At 47.3% G+C, this 22,612-nt stretch overlaps 1 protein-coding gene across 1 annotated transcript; it reads left to right on the top strand.

Annotated features, from left to right (window-relative positions):
* The first annotated feature begins 73 nt into the window (after positions 1 to 73).
* On the top strand, positions 74 to 22,531 carry LOC144129988 (phospholipid-transporting ATPase ABCA3-like). The gene is made up of 15 exons (XM_077664037.1): positions 74 to 496; positions 1,226 to 1,462; positions 3,757 to 3,836; positions 4,631 to 4,780; positions 5,762 to 6,005; positions 6,954 to 7,148; positions 8,023 to 8,201; positions 9,561 to 9,689; positions 10,455 to 10,572; positions 11,422 to 11,576; positions 13,439 to 13,594; positions 15,733 to 15,943; positions 17,956 to 18,208; positions 19,793 to 19,851; positions 22,164 to 22,531. The coding sequence occupies exons 1-15, from the start codon at positions 97 to 99 to the stop codon at positions 22,523 to 22,525; spliced, it is 2,928 nt and encodes a 975-aa protein (XP_077520163.1). The 5' UTR covers positions 74 to 96; the 3' UTR covers positions 22,526 to 22,531.
* Positions 22,532 to 22,612: the final 81 nt, after the last annotated feature.

Below are 22,612 nucleotides of genomic sequence, written 5' to 3' on the forward strand. Positions count from 1 at the left end.
AGCGCACGAGGGCTCGTGACCCGCGCTGCCGACCACGAAGAAGCATTCGAAAAGCCTTGTTGGAAGAGCCCGACCCGACCGCTGCCGCCCGAGACAATGTCCCGACAGACCGCCGCCGTCCTGTGGCGGACGCTGGTCATCCAGTGCGTCCGGCGCCACTTCATCGAGTCCGCCGTGGAGGTGCTGGTCGTGCTGCTGCTGGCCATCGCCTTCCTCTCGTCCAACTTCGCGAGCAGGCCCACGCCCGAGAGCGGGCGACTCGAGAGCGCTCCTAGGGCGGCTGAGTGGCCGTCCGATCCCCACCACGGCACCCACGATGAGACCTACGCTGGCGACTACGACGACAACAGTGGCGACGGTAACGACGCTAACGACGGTAACGACGACAGCGACATCGGTGACGACGACGACATTCAAGATCCTGATATTAGGGCGTTCTATAGCCCGGAAACTGCCTACGCCGCGCGTCTCATCGCCGTCGCCTTCCCCACGAAAAGTAAGCGCTGACAGCTTATCCCGTGTGTTCTCTGCAACATCTTTGAGTGCGCTTCTCTTCCCACTGCACTCTACTTTCAGAGAAGAGGGGCGCAAGACTAGTGGGGTACCCGCCATGGGATCTAAAAAAAGAAAAAGAAAAAGACAAGGGCGAAGCGATGACTATACACAGACGAGCGCTAGGACCATTTGCGACCAGACACAGGCAAAGGAGCGAGTCTAGCCTTTATACTGCCGTAATGTCAATTTAACACCAACCATAGCCCGATCAACCACCGCCCTCAAAGCCTCTTTTGTGAACTAAGGTCGCGCTCGATAAGATCGTGGTTAAAAGTGGGCTAACGTTGTTTGTTTCAATATCCCAACATACCACTGTCACCCGGCGCCAAAGAAAAGTTTTAAGTGATCAGACTCGTTTCTTGAGTTAGCCTCATACGTCCCAAGTTTACTGTCTGACAGGAGTCCGACCTGCTTCCTGTAAAAGCTAGAAACAGTGTTTCTTTCACTGTCCTCTTGCTGTTTTTGCAGCGCCGTCTGTTAAATCTAGACCGCTACACGAAATGTCACGTAGCAAGGTCACGTGACCGACGGGTCAACTGATGGATCAAATGGACCATGCGGTCAACCTCCAAGCACATTCTTGTTCCACAACCTGCTGACACATACAGCTGACAGTGAAATTTGTGTCCTTCATTTTCCTCTCTACCTTTGTCGTTCGGGGCTGCCGCAGAGGCGGTCGCCTTCAGGAACGAGTCCGCGCTGGTCAAGGCTTGCGAGTCCGTCGAGTTCGAACTGTGCGTCCACTTTCGTGGCGACGTCAACGGCTCGGACGTGAACGAGACGAAGGTGCTGAGCTACACGCTACACTTCTTCGAGGACGACAACCCGGGCAAGAAGCATCTGGACATCGGCTTCCGACACCCCAAGGAGTTCTTCTACGAGCCGGACCTGGACAAGCCACTCTGGGGTGAGTGCTCGCTTTCCACCTCCTCCTCCTCTTTCGTTCACTTCCCGAGATGCGGCGGAATCCGCCTAGTGGTGCCAGACATATTGTATGGTGACATCCGCGCGAGCGAATGTCCCCATCGTTAAAGTGACCCAGAAAGGGGGTCTCAATAAAGCTGCGATATGTCTGGGATGTTAAAAGACGACGGTTCATAATTAACCCCCGGCAAGAATGATTTTAATGCGTTTTGTGGAAGCTTAGTTATCTGCAGACAAAATTTGAACTTCCGCTTCTTCGCGCCTTTTCCTCTCCTCTCGCACGCCAAAACGGCGGTGATCCTCCGCCGGCCCCACTCACTCGGCCCCTCCCCTACCTCCTCCGGCTGCGGCGCGCGCGGAGTGGCCGCGGCCGCGGTAGCGCGTGACGTCTGAAAGAATTTGGCGCTGTGAACCAATGATAACCTCCGGCTGCTGACGTCATTTGCAAGACATGACGTCGTCTGCCAGGTTTTCGTGCGAAAGCCCGGCACCGCGCGTCGCCGCGAGGTGCGAAATTGGGAATTTTTGAAAATGTATTGTAAAATTCCCGTTCGCTTCTGAGGTCTCGTACGCAGCATGGACGCTCGGTGGCCTGTACTCTACATAGTGCAAGCATTTTAAAGCCAAGCTCAAACACCCCTTTTTGTGGCACTTTAATGGCATCGTAGCCGGCATACTACGGCATAACCAAAAACTTGAACTAGTCTAAGACTAAACTTAAAATTGTTGCCGAATGACATTGTAATCTGTGTGGTCTGGGTCTTCGTGATTAGTGTGCTGACCAGTTTCGGCAATGCGCCGCTTAAATTCACATGATTCATGTAAACCTGCAGCCGTGGAACTGAGAGTGAGGGCTCTCGGTGCAGTTACGAGAAGGTACTTGGGGATAGCCTTGGAAGTTCTTGGAACAAAGACTCCATGAAAATCTGCGCTTGCTGACAATAGAAAGGCTGCTGCCGCGAACTGAAAGGGGTGCTCTGCAACTCCTTGTGTCTGGTCGTGCCTTCAAGAACCGAGGAAATTAAAAACTTTCTCTTGGCCTCTACGTCCGAAAGCTTCTGCAGGCACCTGTCCGTAAAGCGTGCATTCATAGTAGCAACGAACAGCGAGTCAAACGTGAAAATTACACTCGAGACACCACGCATGCGGTGTGGGCAACAAAGTCAGTACTGTGCGTTCAAGCGCCTTGGGCACCCCTGGCACTCGCAAGTATTGTTAAGTAAGAACTACTTGCGTTCGTATACCGTCTGAAGCATCAGAACATTAGAGGGCGGCACAAGAGCAGAAAGCTCAGAAACTGCTGCCGGACTTTTGGCATAGACTTACTCCCGAATGCAGACACATAACTTGGCTCGGACCTTTTTCGGCGGTCGCAACTCAGTTTCAAAACGTGTCATAAATCGTACTTGATTTGAAAAGCAATTTCCGCTCGAGTGGATACCCCACAATCAATAAAACAGCATATTTGTCGATACACACGGTTTGCACGGTACAGTGTTTGGCCATATGCGCTTCAGCGCGTCAACAGCGTTGAAAAAGTCCACCAAACATGCTGGGCTGGCATGCATTTCCACGGGTCAGCTAGTCCTGTCAAGGCATGAACTTTCGATTATCTCATTACCCGCCGCGGTGGCTCAGTGGTTAGGGCGCTCGGCTACTGATCCGGAGTTCCCGGGTTCGAACCCGACCGCGGCGGCTGCGTTTTTATGGAGGTAAAACGCTAAGGCGCCCGAGTGCTGTGCGATGTCAGTGCACGTTAAAGATTCCCAGGTGGTCGAAATTATTCCGGAGCCCTCCACGACGGCACCTCTTTCTTCTTTAACTCCCTCCTTATCCCCCCCGCCGCGGTGGCTCAGTGGTTAGGGCGCTCGGCTACTGATCCGGAGTTCCCGGGTTCGAATCCGACCGCGGCGGCTGCGTTTTTATGGAGGAAAAACGCTAAGGCGCCCGTGTGCTGTGCGATGTCAGTGCACGTTAAAGATCCCCAGGTGGTCGAAATTATTCCGGAGCCCTCCACTACGGCACCTCTCTCTTCCTTTCTTCTTTCGCTCCCTTCTTTATCCCTTCCCTTACGGCGCGGTTCAGGTGTCCAACGATATATGAGACAGATACTGCGCCATTTCCTTTCCCCCAAAAACCAATTATCATTATCATCCTTATCCCTTCCCTCATGGCGCGATCCAGGTGTCCGCCCAGATGTGAGACAGATACTACGCCATTTCCTTTCCCTCAAAACCAATTTTCATTTTTGTTTTTCTCTGTACCTGTTGCCCTCAGGTTACACGTATTCGGCTCAAGCCGCCATTAACAGGGCCCACATTACACTTCAAGAGGAGAGCAGCGTTGGTAAAAACAACGTGAGTAATCCGGAGTGTTCTGCACTTTACCCTTTACCACGCCGGCATCCGCTCATTCTCTCGGCCGGCGTTCCGTTCCGTCCAGTTCTCTTCCGTTTAGACTACCTTCCCCCACGAACGACTTATGCCGGCTTTAATTACGGCACGACGTTTGTAAAATAATGAAGTGCGAAAATACCACTGTGGAGACAGAATCGTAATACATAAAACTGTTCTAAAGATACCGGTCTTGGTAACTTGCTGGAGATGCGAAGAGAATGTGAATAATGTCCAAGCTCTCAAGGGAAGGAGGGGCAGGCACTAAATAATTTATGCGCACAATTACCCTGGTTGAAAGCCGTAACAATCTTTTTGCACTGTGTTCGACAAAAAAAAATTACTGGCTTATAGACCACACACTTCAATTTATATACTTTTTCTGAGACCACATGTTTTGTTGCTGTTCCACTTTTTATACCAATTTTTTTTAATTGTATCACCTGTATCTTGTGTTCATGCGTCGTTCCTGTTCTTGCTAAGTTTTTCTTATATGGAGCAATTCAATACTTTTTACAATGCGCGTTTTTGTAATCTTCAGTGCCTGTATTTCTTAGTTTAATGACGTCCTTTGAAATGCATGAAAGTATGTCATCAAATACGTGATTTAATGACTGATTTCAAGTTCGCCAATCATTTCCATTGATTGATTGATTGATTGATTGATTGATTGATTGATTGATTGATTGATTTTCAACCTCTTTCACGTGTCATGTCATCTTTGGGCACTTTAAACAGCACATCTCCAAATATTCCAGATCACGATGAAGCCTTTTCCCAGACCAAAGTTCCCGGAAGACACCGAACGCTACCGGGTTGGAGTGTTTTGGCTCGTGGCCATCGTATTCTTGTACCCCATGTGGAGGCTTGTCACACGCATCACATTTGAGAGTTCTCAGGGACTCCGGGTGAGTCAAACAGGGTTTATTTGTGGAATACCATTAATCATTCATCCTCGATGTCCAGCGGTTCCGACGGTATCCGACATAGGCAAGCAGAAACAAAATAAACCGCGCACACAAACTGCAAACGTAGGATCTCTCAGCAGTACCTTTAAACTGTCTGCTCGAAGAGAACTTAGCACGCTATCGCAAACAATGTTGATCGCAGTTTAAGATTAATTGCAAATTTATTTACACTCTTCAAGGGTTATTGACGACCTCGAGTTTAGGCTGACTACAAAATAATGATGGCTCGTAAATAATCCAAAGCAGAATCAACCTCAAAATGTATGCCTAAGGAAGAGCAGATGGGGCTTAGGCATAATATATCGCAATACTAGCTCAAATTTGGTGGCCATATTACTTTCGAGTAGCCATCTTACTTCTGCAGTTTTAGTGTGATAGCAGTACTTCACGGCGTCAAACCCAACCAAGAATCGTGTGGTGTCCCTGACCATTAGGGTGCAGGAATAAAAGGAATTGCCGCAAGATGGTTTCACACCCTCGGCGGCGCGAACAAATCAGCTTCGCTGGAACTGCGCGGAAGCACTATGCTATTGCCGCAGCCTATCACGCATCTTGTTTTAGGCCTAACTGCAACACACACTCGCGCTGTGCTTTGCGATTCGTTGTCTTCATCAACTTCCAGCTGCGGCGCGAAAAGATCAGATCAGCTTAACCTAGATTAGTGCTTGACCTGAGTCTAATATCGGCGCCAGACGTGCCGACAGCCCAGCCAAAACCATGAGCAAACCAGACTAAGCACATGCTTCAGCGCGTCCACTTGGTTTAGCTTCTTTAAAGCCCTATTTTTTTTTCTTCGTCAATGGTCGGCGACGCCTATGGTGTCCCCGTGAGCCAAGACTTTTTGACACCTGTAGCGCGGAGAGTGCCGCACAGGTCAAGTCGACCTACGGCGAACGTAACTGCCAGGACCGTGGACTGCAGGAGTACGAGCGACTGATGGGCCTGTCCGACTGCTTCTACTGGACGGGCCAGTTCGCCTGTTCACTCTGCTTCTGCCTGGTGTACAGCGCCATCTGCGTCTACTGCGCCGCCATTCAGAAGCAGACCACGAGGGGCGTCGCGTTCCTCGAACGAACGGACCTCTCGCTCCTCTACGCAGTCTTTGCAATTCACAGCGTGCTGCAGATACTCCTCACTATGTTCGTCACCTGCGTGTGCACGAATGGTGGGTGCACTCTGAAGAAGCTCGAAGTTGTCATACCATACTGTGTACCATATTATATATGCAGCCGAACCTCATTATAACGAAACTGTTCATAACGAAGTAATGGATATAACGAAAGTATCTCGATTCCCCTTGGAAGCTCGGTCAACACGGGCTATAACAAAGCTACGGCTATAACGAAGCAATCACCGGGAACTTTCAACTTTGTTATAACCAGGTTCAACTGTGTTTCCTTCGCATTTCCGAACTGTGCGCCTATGATTCAGTTGAGTTTTCATCAACCTGAAGATTTAGGAAGGAAGAGCTGCCGTTGTTTTTGTTCAGACCGTATGCCGCACACAGTGCCAAGAATGTCCCTCTTCATGGCTCGCTGACTATTCGGGTCGCATATACGAAGTGATCTGTGAACTTCTCAGAAGTCTCGCGCAGCCTTGGTCAAAATTTTTCAGGCATCGGAGTTTGTTATGAGCCGTAGAGGCAGACACGTAATTCCTGAAGCTTCGAAGGTTCGATGATGTCAAGACAAATTTTCTCCTCCTCTAAAATGTGAACCGTCAGCTGTACCCTAAGCTGCCAGCTACAAGGCTCAAGCTCGGTGACATGGTGACTTTGCACCAAGGCAAGCAGGAAGCATTAAGCCTAATCACTCCAAGAGAGCTTAGTGACCTCGGAACTCTGTTCAATAGAAGTGTGTTGTTGCTGCAGTTGTTCTGCCGAGAAGTGCGTTTGCGAAGTGTGCTTCAGGAGAGCTATAGCCACGCGGCAGCTAAAATCAACAGTCATGGCAGCTTGTTTTTCATCGATTGTGAGTCCCTTTCTGGGAATCTTTGCCGATGAGAACCCTCAGACACTGCTAACCTTGTAGAACGGCTGTAGACCGAGCTGCTTCCACTGTCCCGCGGTGTCAGCAGTTTCTGCAGTGCTCGTACGGACTTGACACTTTCGCAGAGTGCGCAGCCCTGGCGTGGGTCGCGGTGCTGTGCGTTGCGGCCCCCTACTGGGTTCTTTCAAAGCTGGGAGGCTTGGGCTCGTTGGCCGAGTTCGTGTTCCGTGACCGCTTCTGGACACTGCTGTCCTCACTGCTGCCTACCGTGGCCTCGTACAACCTGCTCACGATAATTGGCATCCAGAACGACTTTGACGGTACGCGCATTTCTTGGTTGTTTCTCGTGGAACTTTGCCCGCAAGGCAGCCTTTTCGATAGTCTCTGACCTTTATATTCTAAAATTATAAACTAGATCATTACACCAACGTGGGCTAGAGAGCATTCTACTCTATCAAATAAGTTTTCTCTTTCTTGGCTAGTCCTAAAAAATTGAATCGCTGAAGTCTGTTTCTGTACTTAGCCAGAGACACCTTCAAGCATTTATTAAATGGACCTTAAAGCCGTCGTTACTGCATTTACTTCCAGCGCGCCCTTTTTGAACGCCAGCCGTGCTGACATTGCAGGTCCGAGAATAACTTAGTCTTGTGATCTAGACCATTATACTCTTGTAATCACTCTTGCAAGTTGCAAGTGGGGCGGTATTGCTAATGCACTGATGCAGCTTTGTAACATCTCTTCCGTGGAATGTTAGAAGTACGAGAGTTTGTATGTTCGCTGTAGCCAATTCTAGCTTTCTGGGACAAAAATTTTGAATATTGGAATATTGTAGTGTTAAGTCAGTTTTGAAATCAATGGTCAATTCTTGCGATGCGTAGCAAAATCTTTCTTTTAAAATTATCCATCACTCCCATCAAGGAAAGAATACCATACAAAAACCAATGGGGAACGTTTTTGACTACAGCACAAAAAAAAATGCAAGCCTTCTGAGGGGAGTTCTGGGACATATTTATTGATTGCTGCAGTGAAATCTTACAATATATGAAAAAAAATGTGTTCATAAACACTTTCCCGTTCAAAAATGCTGTTGTCCAGAATTGCTGGGTATGTGCGCATTTTAGACGTAAGCGAAGCAGCACTGCGACATGCCGTGCTGGCAAGTGCGTCACCCACTGTCCTCGTCCGCACCGGCAGGTGGCGCCAGCTGGAGCACAGCCAGCGACCTTGCCCTTGGGGTGGTCACGTTCACCATGCTGGACATCTGGACGGTGAACCTAGTGACGGCCTGCATTCTGATCTTCCTCATATTTTACCTCACCAAGGTCTTGCCCTGGAACACGGCGATTCCATCCCACCCGCTCTTCTTATTCAACGTAAGTAGCACAAACCGAGAAGTTGTCAAAGCTTGCCACCTGTTCGCAAAACGTTCGTGATTGAGTGCGGCGTGGCGTATCCTTAAAACGAAACTGCTAAGACTATCGCTCTAGTCGTCCGCACGTAGACAAAGTGCATCAAAGCAACGGCTCTGTGCGTAGAAGAAACTCAACATGCGTTTCTATTCCATTCGTTTATTAATCTTTGCCTGGCGCGACAGAAAGCGTGGCACAGCCTTGTAACGGCATCGGTTCTTGCGGCCAAGTACACTGCTAAATTGTGGAGTCTCTTTCTACCAGCTTGCTCTGCTCTAGCTCTCTTATAATCGATTGATTTTCTATAGACTTCTTATAGACTCTACTGCCTTCCTATAGATATTTCCTTTTTATATTCATGGCATAGACTTTATATGAACAAAAGTCTACTAAAAGTGCATGACCATGAATTTATACATGGTCTAAAGAATTTTTCTACAAAAAGACTGCGTACTTTATAAACAAAAGTCTGGGGACAGTCTGTAGACTGTCTAAAAAATGCAAGGCCTGCTGCTTGCTTAGCTGCAAGCTGTAGAGAGCTCCGGAGTACTGAGCACGAGACTTACGTTGCCTCTTCAAGCAGATCTTTATGGCTTAAAGTACAATATAAGCAACATTAGTGACCTGGGAACTTATGACTCAGACTTTACATACTTATAGCTCAGTATGGGCAATGGCACAAATGCCCCGCATGTCTATCTTCTTTCTTTTAATAGCAAAATGTAGGCTGCGTGAACAGTGAGTCTGCATCATGCGTTCACAATAGCGCTTATTAAGCGATAGTTTAGGGAGCTCGTCGACTCGCAAAGTTAACGTGCGCCATAACGTTTGGCCTCGCAACCCGAAAAACTGCGCCAGAGTTCCGCCATTAAATTTATCGTGCGCGGCTGGCGCTCTCGAAGTCCCCGTGGGCGCCCCGCGAACTAGCGGCACGCGCCAAATTCAAACGACCAGACGTGAAACATAACGTTCCCAAAGGTATGCGCTACTTAGAAAACACAAGAGGACAAACTGACATACGACACGACTTATCATGACTTCAACATCATGATTATTCAATCTTGATTCGTATATGGAGCATGTGTGGTTGTTCTAGGTCGGGCTTGACGAATCCGGCGATTTCCTTGTGCTATCACCAAACTTTCCTTTTCTACATTCATTTTGTCTAAACTTTATCTGAACAAAAGTCTACTAAAAGTGTATGACCATAAATCTATAGATGGCCTAAAGGATTTTTCTACAGAAAGTCTGCAGACTTTTAGAAAGTCTGCGGACAGCATTGCCTAGTCATCCGCTAATTTTCTGTTCTCCGATATCTCTCAGCCCAACTACTGGAAACGACAGCCGACGCCCCGCGAACCGGCCACCATGCCGCTCAGGTTTAAGGACAAGCGCTTCGAGCCCGAGCCGCGGGGCCTGAGGCCCGTACTCCACATTGAGGGCCTCTCGGTGGTAAGGATTCTGGCGGTGTCCAATCTCTTATAACGCCTTCGTGAAAAAAAGAAAAAGAAAACCGCCTATGAGCTTCGGATAGCTGAAAGCGCTTCAACTCCCTCTCCAATGCTTCTATGCATACGGAACAATTCTGGCCGAGAGCATTTTTGAACGGGAAAGAGTTGATGAACGTAATTTTTTTCATATATTGTAAGATTTCACGATAACAATCAACATATCCGCAGATCTCCCGTCGGCAGGCTACCGTTTTTTTTTCTATTAACCTTTTTGCTATAGTCAAAAGCGTTTCCCATTGGTTTTTTAAGGCAGTCTTAACTATTCGATGCGATCGATCGAAAAACTTCGAAAGAAACATTTTGGTACCTATCAAAAGAATGAACCATTACCTTCAATATTTCCATAACAGTATCTCGCAATTTTTCAATTTTCACAAATTTTTGTCCGAGAATGTTGGCCATGAAAAGGTCGAAGTATAACACGCTAATAACGAAAATTTGTCGCTAGCAGGTTTCTATTAGTCCTAACAAATGGCGGCAGCCAGCAGTCCTCGATATCAAGGAAAGCATACGGCAATGTAACTTAGTATATCAAGGGGGCAGGGGGGGCGGGGGGGGGGGGGGTATTGAATGGAGGTGAAACTAATCCAGTAAGTACTTAGGGTATAATTTAATTTTAAAATAAAATTACAAGGAAAGAGAGTTTCGACATGATTTGTTTTAAACTTTAAAAAATAATACTTTACGTTTGAAAAATTCATCGCAGACCTACGGCAACACCGAAGCACTGAAGCAAATCAGCCTGCAGGCCTTCGAGAAGCAGGTCACCGTGCTGGTAGGCCGCAACGGCGCTGGGAAAACGACTCTAATCAATGTCATGACGGGTGAGTGCCACGCGCTAGGTTAACCGTTAATCGTAATTTTATGCATTCGAAATCTGCGCGTCAGGAGTACATTACTGACTCTTCCTGGAACTTGGCTTTAATTTAACTTAAGTGGGAGAAGGACACTCAAAAGTACGAATCAACCAAAGTGCGAGAAACTTGTTAGAAAAGGAGAGTTGGATAAGTCAGTGCTTGTTGAATAGCGTCGATTTGTGGTAACTATTGTCGGATACAACTCAAGGCCGCGGTGGCTTTTCCTCCGTCAAAGGACCCCCTTCCAGTCAGCGGCGTCGGCCGATTCTAATGAACCTGCTAGCGTGACAATTGAAGCAGCGGCGTGACAACGCAGGTAGCGAACTACCCCCGACCATGGAAGTAGGGGACTAATCCCTTCCATAGGCTACTCCCTGCACTGTCGCGCGAGCAGGCTCATGAGAATCGGCCGACGCCATTGGCTGGAAGAGGGTCCTTTTACGGGGAAAAGCCGCTTTGTTGCTGAGTTGTAACCGTCCATAGCGCGAAAACCTGTGCAATCTTACTAAACAGAGCGCTAGGCAGGGCCAAAATGTACAAGTAAAGGAGCTTAACCGAGCTTGATATCGGCTAATTGGTACACGCGTTGAGCGGCTAGACCTTAGACCTGTACACCGAGCTTCTGAACCGCAAAGCGCGTTCGGTTCTTCACAGTTAAAATGCGCCTATCCGGTACTATCCGGTAGTATCCGGTAGTGGGCTTCGGTTCATGCCACCCAGGTTTTGAGCGGGCGGCGGTGCTGCCGAGAATGCACTACGTTTTGACGGAGATTGGGCCGGCACGAAGAGCCCCGGCTAACTAAGTGTTGCACGCAGGCCTCCAGAAGCCCAATGAAGGCAAGGTGTTCATCTACGGCTACGACATGGTGAGGCACACGAGCCTGGCGCGCACTTCGATCAGCTACTGTCCCCAGCGGGACATGATCTTTCCGGATCTCACAGTCTGGGAACATTTGCTCTACATCGGCACCGTGAGTAGCTGGAGCTTAAACTAATTTGATTTTATCTTCGCTATGACCGTGATAATCCATAACGTCCACCAGTGCTGCAAAATAAAATACTGTGCTAAATCCGATTACTCAGCTGCAAAAATGAATTACGTACCCGAATGCGCTGCAGCTACAGCCTCGCCCCACATAGACACTGGTTGAGCTTCCCTATTCAATCTGTGGAGGTAGTTTCAAGAGCTAAGACGCGACACATCACGGACAAAAATTAAGCCATGAATCCTCGCTCGATCCCAATAGCCATACGCGCAGTGGGTATGACAATATTTGCGCAACTAGGTATATCGTTCAAGCGAAGCCACTTCTATTTGGTGCAGGCAAGTGCAATTACAATCCACAAGTCAGAAGATAACGCATACAGTGAGATCGTTTACGACTTCGATAAGAAGCGCCCACTCAAGATCGGCTTCGTTGTTAACTCCAGAGCTACAAGTATGAGGGGCTCTATCTCACCAGAGCAAACTGCCACAACAAAGGAGCCACCGACAGTGTTCTGATAGCAGAGAGGGAACGACACGTGCAAAGTGAAAACGGTTTTCGGTGTGACATGTAACGTGGTCTAAGATGCCACAGAAAAGGTTGTAATCACAACATTAACTTCCAAATCGCTCAACGCGCATACTCAAGATATAGAGGCGGATCCAGTCCTCCAGAAGAGCGGCTTATTCGCTATGTATGAAACAAGTAAGGATAAACCGCTACCAATTAATAGTTTCGAATTTGACCCCTTACAAGAAAAGGCCAGGTCATCGGTTTGCGCGAGTTAGAATTTACAATAATAGTGACATCGAACATCGCACAACGAGAGAAATCACAATTCGAATTGAGATCGCGAAGGAAAGATTTACATCAATTAAGGATACATGTGATGTGTGTTTCCCATAGATCAAGTATGAAGCAATCAATGTTGTTCTCATAGCAGTGTACGTAAGTCTCGATGCATCAAATAAGCAGATAGAATTCCTCTCCATCAACCTTGTAACGTAAGCAAGTGTTGGTTCTGTAATACCCTTCTACGACAACTCAAAGGGCAGAAGGATGCCAGCGATCATGGCAGGGTATTTTAACGTGCACACTTTAAATGGAGCAAACCAGTGGCTCCCTCAATATATATAAAGCAGGACATTAACGCGACACTAAACACATCAGACTTAATGCCAACAACACAGCGTGGTAGTGCCATCGACCACGTATTCTGTAGGGGGGTCGACCTAAGGACTTCCAAATACGTCTCTTACTTCAGTTTACACCAGGCCATTAATTTAAATACTAGGAAATCAAAGAATATAGCTACAAAGTGGAGAATACGGACATTTCAAGTTTACTCAAAATCAACAAATTGGGTTATTGGGTGTTCATACTGAGCTGTGTCGTGAGTATAATGACAAGCGCTCTCTCACTTTGTATACAATCAGTGTAGTTGTTTCTGCAACATTTTCTTTTCCATTTAAAATACAGGAGCAATATATATGCTAGTGTGACCTTATAGGGATGCCCATCCTCAAGGAACTACTTTTAAGCATGCTCCCAAAGTGCGTAAAATACATGTACCAAGAATTCCTGCTCCCGGTAGGCGCGATGCTGTTGACGAAACTAACGATAATAAGCTCTCAGCTGTACACGTCATCTTTTTTTAACTAACTGATTCCTCAGCTAACCTATATTGCCGCGGCTTTCGTCAAAAACGCAGACATTATCTGGAGTTGATAAGAAATGCATGCTTGCTGCTTTACGCAGTGCATCGCTTCATTAGTAAAGCACTGGCATCAGTTAAACCAGCGAAGCTTATCGGCATTCAAAACTTGCGCGCACGTTTCTGGCACCAGGTGCAACAAATACCAACGAGGCAGCTGAAAGCCGCTGCCGAGGAAACTCTGGTGATGGTCAATCTGGAAGGCGAAGCCGACGTCCTGTCTCAAGATCTCAAAAGGGGCGAAATGAAGCGGCTAAGCATCGCCATGGCGATCATCGCCAAACCCAAGGCACGTTGCACTAAGCACAGTTCGCAGTGTTCCTTACTGGTGTTCTCACGCAAGACTGGCTCGTGACTGGGAACATCCATAAAGCCCGCGTAGAACATCCAAGCCGTATTCAAATCTCAAGGCGCTTTTAAGCATAGAAATGAATGAACGTACGAAAGAGTCTGGCCACATAAAATACATTTATGCTCGTAAATGAGGGCCATGAACGAATGCACTTCATATGTGATGGTTCCTACACTCTAACGGTGCCAGCTATAGCTTGCCTTGGCCTATGATAACACAGGATCGACAACTATGATATGCATCATTTTACTATTGTATATAGTCTGAAGTATGACGGACGGCGCCATTAGCCCACAGCTTACGGTCCACAACGTATTATAAAATTCGTCGCCGTCTGATTTCACGTCAACTCTCCATCTGACGCCCATAGATTATGAGTGGGACAAAAAGGTTTTTAGGCCTTCTTTTATATACTGGTAAGCAAATCGTTATTCCAGCTTATGTACGCCTTTCTCCGTGATGTTTGGCTGCTGTAGTGCGACACACCATTTAACTGTTAATTCTGGGGTGTATTTTGCTGGCTGCTGTTGTGCAACGCGTTATTTTACAATTGAATGTAGCGCGTATTTTGTTCTTTGTCCCGAGAACATGCTGTATAATTAGCGTGCGGTGACCATCACAGCTAACCTCGGTTTCTGGCGCCGATTATATTTGCGCCGTTTAAATGAATGCGCTGCGGTATTTTGTTCCTGCACATCATTATTGCAGCGTCTATTACGATCAGAATAGGCGCACATCAACGCCAGACATAGTTATCAAGCTACATTTTCAGGATGCGATAACAGTGACTGAAATGGCAGTCGTCGCGTTAGCAGCATGCAATCGCACTTTTCCCGTCGAAATTCTTAACTTGGATCACACAGATCGCGTTACTCGAAGGGCAACCATGGACAGGGGCCACTTTTTCAGCATAAGTCAGTAGAAAAAATTAAGATCACTGCAATCCCTCTCCTCCCGCCAGCGGATCTGGAAGATGTAGGGCCGCTTTTGCCTGACGCTTCCAGCATGACAATCACGTCTCTGACGCACAGAGTACATGCCTTCGGAACGTCGTTAAAAATGACAAAATAAACTTGTGCGTAGTCGGTACAGTCGCCATCAGTGATATCGTCAATAAACAGTCAAAAGAAATTGGAAATAATGGTTTTTGTAACTCGTTTAAACAGCACTTTGTGCATTTGTATTTGTACTGGAATAACCTACCATCAGATATTGTCACTGAAGTTAACACCGATCAATTTCATCAAATGCTGTGGACTCATATCTGAATTTGACGTCTCTGTGCGTTTTTGGTGTTAGCTATTTTAATACATTTGCATCTTGTTCGATATTGTATTGCAGTTTTTTCTCTTTTTGTGTTATCCTTGAACCCCCAGTGTTTCAATTTTCACACTTTATTCTTATCTTCATTCGAACTTTAATCCACTACCAGTATTGGTGTTTGCGTATGTGTGTGTTTCGTGTGCCCCCCCCCCCCCCCCCTATGTAATACCCTCTCCCAAGAGGGCCTTTAGGGTATTTGAATAAATAAATAAATAAATGTTTGCAAGTCTCAAAGGAGAGCCCATATTTTTTGGAAGGCCGCTGCTCTTTGCAATTCCCAGCAAAATCTTTGTGCTCGCTGGCGGCCATATTTCTTACAACTCCGGCTGCGCGGTTAAAAGGAACGCGGTACACTGAAAAAGGGACTTTCACGTGACCGCGTGGTATGTGTCACGGGTTAGCAAGCACACCTGATGTGGTCTATCACTCAGACTCGTTTGCACTTGCATGCGTGTGAGTCAGTGATCACACTTCACACTGCCCATCTTTAAGCCAATCCTGATAAGACTGGGTACATGTGAACCTAATTGCCAATTAAATATTTTGAGAGTCTCGTTTGCGGCTGACCGATTTTGAATGTGCGAGCTCGGCAGCACAATGATAATAAGGGGCTGCCAAAGGCGGCCACTGCTTTTGATTATTGTCCCTATGTTATAATGCAAAATTAGTCCTAGCAAAGAGGCTTATGGTTTGTTAGCATTTTAGATAACATGGTTGGCGTACGAGCCCCCCTACCTTTGTCATGACTATAGGTCGTGCTCATCGACGAGCCCACGTCCGGCCTGGACTCCTCGAACACGCACAGCGTCTGGGACATCCTCCTGCACGTGCGCGGAACGAGCACATTGTTCGTGGCCACGCACGACATGACCGAGGCCGATGTGCTCGCCGACCGCGTCGTGGCGCTGACAGCGGGCATCGTCGTCTGCAACGCCTCGCCCAACTACCTCAAGAATCTCTATGGTACGAAGCAACAGGCGGGGCAAAAAGCGCTCACCTTCAATTAGAAAAAATGCCGCAGGCTTTTTGCAACAGCGGAGCCGTACAAGCGTAGAAGCGTGTGTACCGGTTTATAAACCGGACGCTTCCCGCGCACGCGTAGTGGCAGGGGCGGGTTCTGGCGGGTCCACTGCACGTTCGCAGCCGACGCCTGCTAAGCTATATAGTACCTATCCGCTACGCTAAACGTCTCTAATGTCGCATATGCTGCCAGATATCAAGTAGTGCCAGATATCAGGTAGTGCCAGGTTGGGATATCAGGTAGTGGCCAGCAGAATACAGTAGTTACAAGTGTAAATTTGTGTGTGCAGTCAATCTGTGCACAAAGGGCTTGGTCGGATTCCTTAAATTTTGCGCTCTTAGCCCATAACGGACACTTTTTTTTTCGTTAATGGTACCAAAATGGTCATTTAGTAGTTGTGCTGCCGTCTATCGACAAACTAAAAATGTATATAGCGGATGGTTTAGCGTGGCTAGGCCAAATGCGAATTCAATTTTCACTTCGGTTTCGTTTCGAGGCCCGGTTTTCAAGGTCAAACAGGTTCATATAAAGATCGGCGAAATCGGACTAAAGCTCCGCCTTAAGGGTATTCATTTGATGGGTTAATGCCCATATATGCGGAATTGGTCATTATCTCCTTTAGATTCATAGATCTCCGAGAGGCCTCATGCCACTCCTGGCGCAGTGGTGCGGCTATTAAACGATGCGCCACTGCCATATGCGATGGCAGGTGCTGCCACCGGTGAGTCCTGTGAGACTCCGGTTGCTCCGGAGGAGCCGGAGGAGCAACCGGAGCAACCGGAGTCGCGTGAGGTCGGATCGCGTGAGGTTGCTCCTCCGGAACGTTTTAACGTAGTTAAAGTTAAGCCGAGTAGGACGTGCGAAAGCACTCGAGGCAACACCGCCTCAAAGGGAGCTGCATCAAAAGGCACGATACGGGCAGCGCTCGTCCATCGCCGCCGCGCGGTCCGGAGCAACCTCACGGAGCAACCTCACGCGATCAGTCATTAATTGAACTGCCATCTGCCACGATGGGCACCTTCCACGGTGAAACCGGAGAGATAAATACCGGCGAAATTGCTAACTGGGGGCTCTAGGGCAAGCGCACTGAAAATTCTTTGGACGAGCTCTACTCGTCTTATACCGGACACAGAGTACCAGAGAACACACCGCAAGCTGGAACTCGTCATGAGCCAGAAATGATAGTAGACATATGACGAGCCTGGCTCGTCGAAGCCCGCTAGGTGGGTTAACAAGGAGCTGCAAGGAAAATTTTGCAGTTATATTTCCTTTTCTCAATTCACGAGAGAAATAAAAAGAATATTAAACATCACTGCAAAAGACACCAATGAGTTGCGAAATCTATGTAATGGTGGTAGTTGGACCCGTCCCTTAAAAATGTCTTTAGACAGTTTATAGACTGTCCATAGACTTTTGTGTATAAAGTCTACAGACTGGTTAGAGAATAGTCTAGAGACAGTACAAATCATATAGAGATTCTATCGAAAATCTGTAAATTTGTGGTCATAAACTTTTACTTAACTGTGAATAGAAAAAAGGAAATATATATGGGAAGGCAACAGAGTCTATAACAGGTCTATAGTCTGTCTATAGACCACTTTTATCAGGGGTAACTATGGGGTGCGCTTATAATAAAGCATCTACTAATCAACAGGTGGTGTTATAGTCTCGACACAAAAACTGCGAGTGCTACCAGAATCAGTACTATTTATTAGGCGATCCTCCTCCTGATTGGTCATGTCACGACGACGCCTAACGGAAAGTACGTTCAGATCTAAAGCAAACGCTGTATGTAATCACAACTGGCAACGTCGATGGTTGGCAATACATGGAGGCAGTTGCCAACATGAAGACCCACTCTGGTCCTATCTGACTCATAGAACGAGCATTGTTCTGACCCGTCCCTCGCGTAGTGTGCATAGCTTGATGGTCAAGATTTCCTCCACGGACGCAGGCGTCGGCTACAAGGTCCGCTTGGTGAAGAGGGCGCCCTTCTTCCAGAAGCAACGCGTGCTTTCCATCATTCAGCAGTACGTGCCCGACGCAGAGGTGACGAGCGACACGCCGGCGCAGGTCACGGTGGCTCTGCACACGGTCATGTCCGGAGGCTTCGACCGCATGTTCCGCGAGCTAGAGAAGTCGAGCGTACAATTGGGCATTCGCTCCATTGGACTCGGTGTCTCCACACTCAAGGACATCTACATCAAGTGAGTGCTCCCAGGAGTGTCAGCGTAGCCCGAGTCATTCCGTCATCGCCTATATACAGGGTGTCCCAGCTAACTTGGACCAAGGTTTGGAAAAAACCTAAGCGTTCTTCAGAACTGAAAGCGCGTGGATGTTTTTAAGGTTTATCTGAAGTTACAGTACCATTTTTTATCGTCCTACTTGGACAATTATTCGAGATAAATTAACTTTTTAAATATAGCTTGAAATGTTCAGGCGTTCATAGGAAATTTGTGGAGCTCCACAAATATTGTCCAACTCAGACATTTACAACGAGATAGACTGAGCGTGGTCGTTTTAATTCGGAGAAAACGAAAACCCGCGGAGTTTAAAAAATACCACCGCTCTCATTCGTGCAATGTAAAAAAACATCGCTCGCTTCGCGCCTTTCGTGCTGCACACGACAGAGCTTCGCGTTGTGGTTGGCTCGAAGATAAGCGCCAGTGTGTTCGGGTGGCAGATGAGAGAGAGCCGGCTCCCGTTCCTGCAGCGATAATTGCGCTATCACGCTAGCACGAATGCACAATGCGTTGCCAGCCGCCGCCGGTAAAGTCAAAGCCGAGCAAAGATAGAAGCCCTTTCTCGTAAGCGGAGAGAAGGCGCGGCGCTGGCGATGTTTTTTTACAAGTCACGAATGATAGCGCTGTAATCGCGGCGCATTCCGGCGCACGGAGCGCGCTGTCTCGTGATATTTTTAAACTTCGCGGGCTTTCGTATATCACGAATAAAAACGGCCACACTAAGGCAATCGCGTTTGAAGTGCCTGGATTGAGCAATATTTGTGGAGCTCCTCAACTTTCCTATTGACGCCTGAACGTTTCAAGCTATATTTTAAAAATTAATTTATCTCGAATGATTATTCAAGTAGAACGATCAAAATAATGGTACTGTAGGTTTAGATAAACCTTAACAACATCCACGCGATTTCAGTTCTGAAGAACGCTAAGGTTTTTTTTTTCAAATTTTGGTCCAAGTTAGCTGGGAGACACACTGTATACGTTCCCGCATCAGCATGCGAGCTCGCGAACTCTTCAATCACGCCAGGTAACGCATTACCGGGTAACGTGCAACTTTGCTTTGAACCTAACCTAATAGAGCCAGTCTGCTCGGCTCGACTTGGTCATGGCTTAGCAAATCACATGGGCAGGAGGCGAAGCTGACATAAGACAAAATACGTGGAAGTCAGTAACAGAATAAGTTGCACCAATGACTTCGCCAAGGCTCCATCGAATTTTACGCTTTATAGGGAAACAGAACCTGTGAATAGGATCGAATTGTATGTAATGGTAAATTATAATACAGCTTATTCTGTAATTTAGATGCATTATCCAAATTTTTTCAGGCTCTTTTAGAAAACGTGGCTTAGTGTTCTTAAGATGCGGTAGCGTGGCAACTAATCTTAAACACCGTCACCTTCATTATCTTGGACATTTGATCACACCAGCCAGATGCAGTGAGCTTGGTCGTAATTATATTATGGTACACCTGCTACTTCGGACTGTTTATCAATGCCGACAAGTTCACAACCCGCGACATTAACAAGCATTGTTGCGCGTCCAACATTGCAGGCTTGCCCTGGCCAGCTTGTCCCTTGTCAAAAGTCCGATGGCGACAGAACATCAATTGCGTACGTATACGTTTGAATTGTTTCTTGATACATGTACTATGCCTGAGTCTATAACATGTGTAAAAGTGATAAAGAAATCACTCGCGCAAATATTTACACTCATATGGAACAATGAGCTATCGTATTCAAAACAGAAGAATGGTATCGAATCGTATAGAAGGCTCTCTAGTAGTCGAGCACATTGATACTGCGAAGTACATTGATGAGGTGGACTCAAATTGTGGCGGCGGCACCATTTTTCAAGATGGTTGCCGGTGCACGAGAATGCCCTAACATGTAGGTAAAATAAGCAGGAGCAAGTGGTGCCTGAGAATCCTCAACAAAAACACGAAGGTGAGGAGTAGCCACAGCACAAATGCTAATCTTCCAGGCTTCCAGCATTCCTCCAACGCGAAGCGGTGACATTGATAGCCCTTTGGGTGTCATTGAACAAGTGACGGAAATTTAATGCATGCCTAAATTAAAACCTGCGTGGTCCGCGGACAACAGGTGACAGAAATTTAATGCATGTCTAAATTAAAACCTGCGTGGTCCGCGGACAAGAGGCGAGAAATGACTGCGGGAATATTGACAATTCCTACGTAGAAAGCAGAGTGCCCTGTATGCCAGTCTGCAAAATTCATTATTTGATTCCTTCACTCTACCTGCTGCTGGCAGCGCTGCGGCTGCCAAGTACGCAGACTATACGGTTGCCGAACTCACTACCAGACGCATGTATCAAGATCCTCGATTCGGGTCTTCTCAAGGGCATCTAGTGAAGATTGAGGTGAAGATTAAAGACGCTGAAGAAAAAATTACACACCTTTAAAACAGCTTGAATAGTCTTGAACGTAAGGTAGATGACCTTGTAAACAGAAGCAGGCGGTCGAACTTAATAATTTATGGCTTAACTGAACGTGAAGATGAGACAACCGAAAGACTAGAAAAAGAAGTAACTGACAGCACCCTTCAAGACAAACTTGGCGTGACAACCTCTGGGATTGAAAGAATACATCGCTTGCGCAAGAAGAGAAAACAAAACGCGTCCTGTTATCTTCAAACTACTCGACTCCAGAGATAAAGCAAAGATATTGAGCAACTGTTCGAAGCTAAAGGGATCGTCTTGCTCGGTCAGCGAAGACTTTTCCCAGCGAGTACGCAACGTAAGAAAAAAGCTGTGGGATAGCCGCAAGGCTAATCGAGACAAGCACGATAAAGTTTTTCTCGTGTACGACAAGACTAGGATTAACGGCCAACTGTTCTCGTGGGATGCTACGAAAGAACAAAAAGTAGCAGTACCAAAAAACACGCTCGATCAGAGCAGCGACCGAGAAAGGAACGATTCAGACGACTAGTCATAGCAAATTTAAATGCTAGGAGTATCGTAAGTAAATTAGTAGAGCTAGAAACATTTCTTCTTTAATACTGTCCAGATGTTGTAGCCATCACTGAAACGTGGCTGCCCTCGCACATATCTAACGATATCTTCCCACCGGGCTATCTTATATTGCGCAAAGATAGGCCTTCTCGTGGCGGTGGCGATATGATTTTGATTAGGGAGGATACATATACTACGCCCTTCCCGGACGTCGATGGCGCTGAGGCACTTTGGTGTAAGATACTTGTAAATGAAGCTCCGATTTATGTTGGCACAATGTATCGTCCACCAAATAGTAGTGCAGATATCATTGATTCTTTATCAGAATACATGCAGCGTCACCTAAACCAAAGTAGAAAAATTATTCTTGCAGGAGATTTTAATCTCCAAGGCATAGCGTGGGAAGATCTGGATAGAGGATCCACTGACCAAACCAGTGCCGACGCGCTTCTTGACGTCGCATTTGCTTTCGGCCTCAAACAAATTGTGCAGGAACCTACCCGTGTTACAGACACAGAAACTCAACACCAGAACGAAACATTCACTGCACTTAGCAGAGTATAAGTTTAATACTGACACTTTTCGTTATTCATTTTTTCCGCAAGCGATCAGGGAATGGAATATGTTACCTGGAAATGTTAACTCTGAATCTTAGAGAAGTTTTCTTTGCAACCTGTCATAATGGTTTATTTGAACTTTTTGGTGAAGCATTGCACGTACTTTTGTGTTGCTTAATATTGCGTCATGTATTTTGAAACTGTCTCCCATGATTATCCATTTTACAATGTTATATCAGTTGTATGAACCTTCTTTGTGATTTTTTCTTTTGTAACGTACCTAAAGAGAAAACCAACCTGTTCGCATTCCTGCAACAGCCTCGAAAGGGGATAGCAGTATGTTCCAAATAATAAAAAAATAATAATTACAAGCAGAATTTGAATTTGCTGCAACGCAGCCGCTGACCTGGCCACCGTGGTGGGCTCCCGCGGCCACCACAAGCCCAGCCCCTGGGCGGTCTTCGAGGTCATCATGTCGCAACGTATCCTGTTCGCGTGGCGCCGCTGGCCCTGGGTGCTCCTTAGCGTGCTGCTGCCCGTGCTCATCTTTCTGGCCGCCTTCCATTGGATGAGCGCCGGCGTCCGAGAAGACGAGCCCGCCCCGGCCGGCGTCATCCGCTTGCCGGCGTCGCTGCGCGTCTACTACCCGAGCGCCGCCACGTTCGTGGACGCCGACGCCAAGGCCTGGAAGGGCGTCGCCCCGTTCTACCACTCGCTGGTTAATTTATATCGCACTGCCGCTCTTCAAAGCGCTTCTTAAATGCCACCCGCAGTAAAAGCTATCGCTCCTTCTTGTCTCCGAGCCTTTCCCTCTTCCCTGTGCGCTGCCATTGGGCTCCGAACTGCC

This window comes from Amblyomma americanum, chromosome 4 (assembly GCF_052857255.1).
Source record: "Amblyomma americanum isolate KBUSLIRL-KWMA chromosome 4, ASM5285725v1, whole genome shotgun sequence".
In the NCBI taxonomy this organism is placed as follows: Eukaryota; Metazoa; Arthropoda; class Arachnida; order Ixodida; family Ixodidae; genus Amblyomma; species Amblyomma americanum.

Bases quoted from the DNA above. Each gene is read 5' to 3' on its own strand.
- LOC144129988 (XM_077664037.1), top strand. From the start codon at position 97: ATGTCCCGACAGACCGCCGCCGTCCTGTGGCGGACGCTGGTCATCCAG. The intron at 8,202-9,560 runs GTAAGTAGCACA...GATATCTCTCAG, and splicing joins ACCCGCTCTTCTTATTCAAC to CCCAACTACTGGAAACGACA. The intron at 13,595-15,732 runs GCACGTTGCACT...TCATGACTATAG, and splicing joins CGATCATCGCCAAACCCAAG to GTCGTGCTCATCGACGAGCC.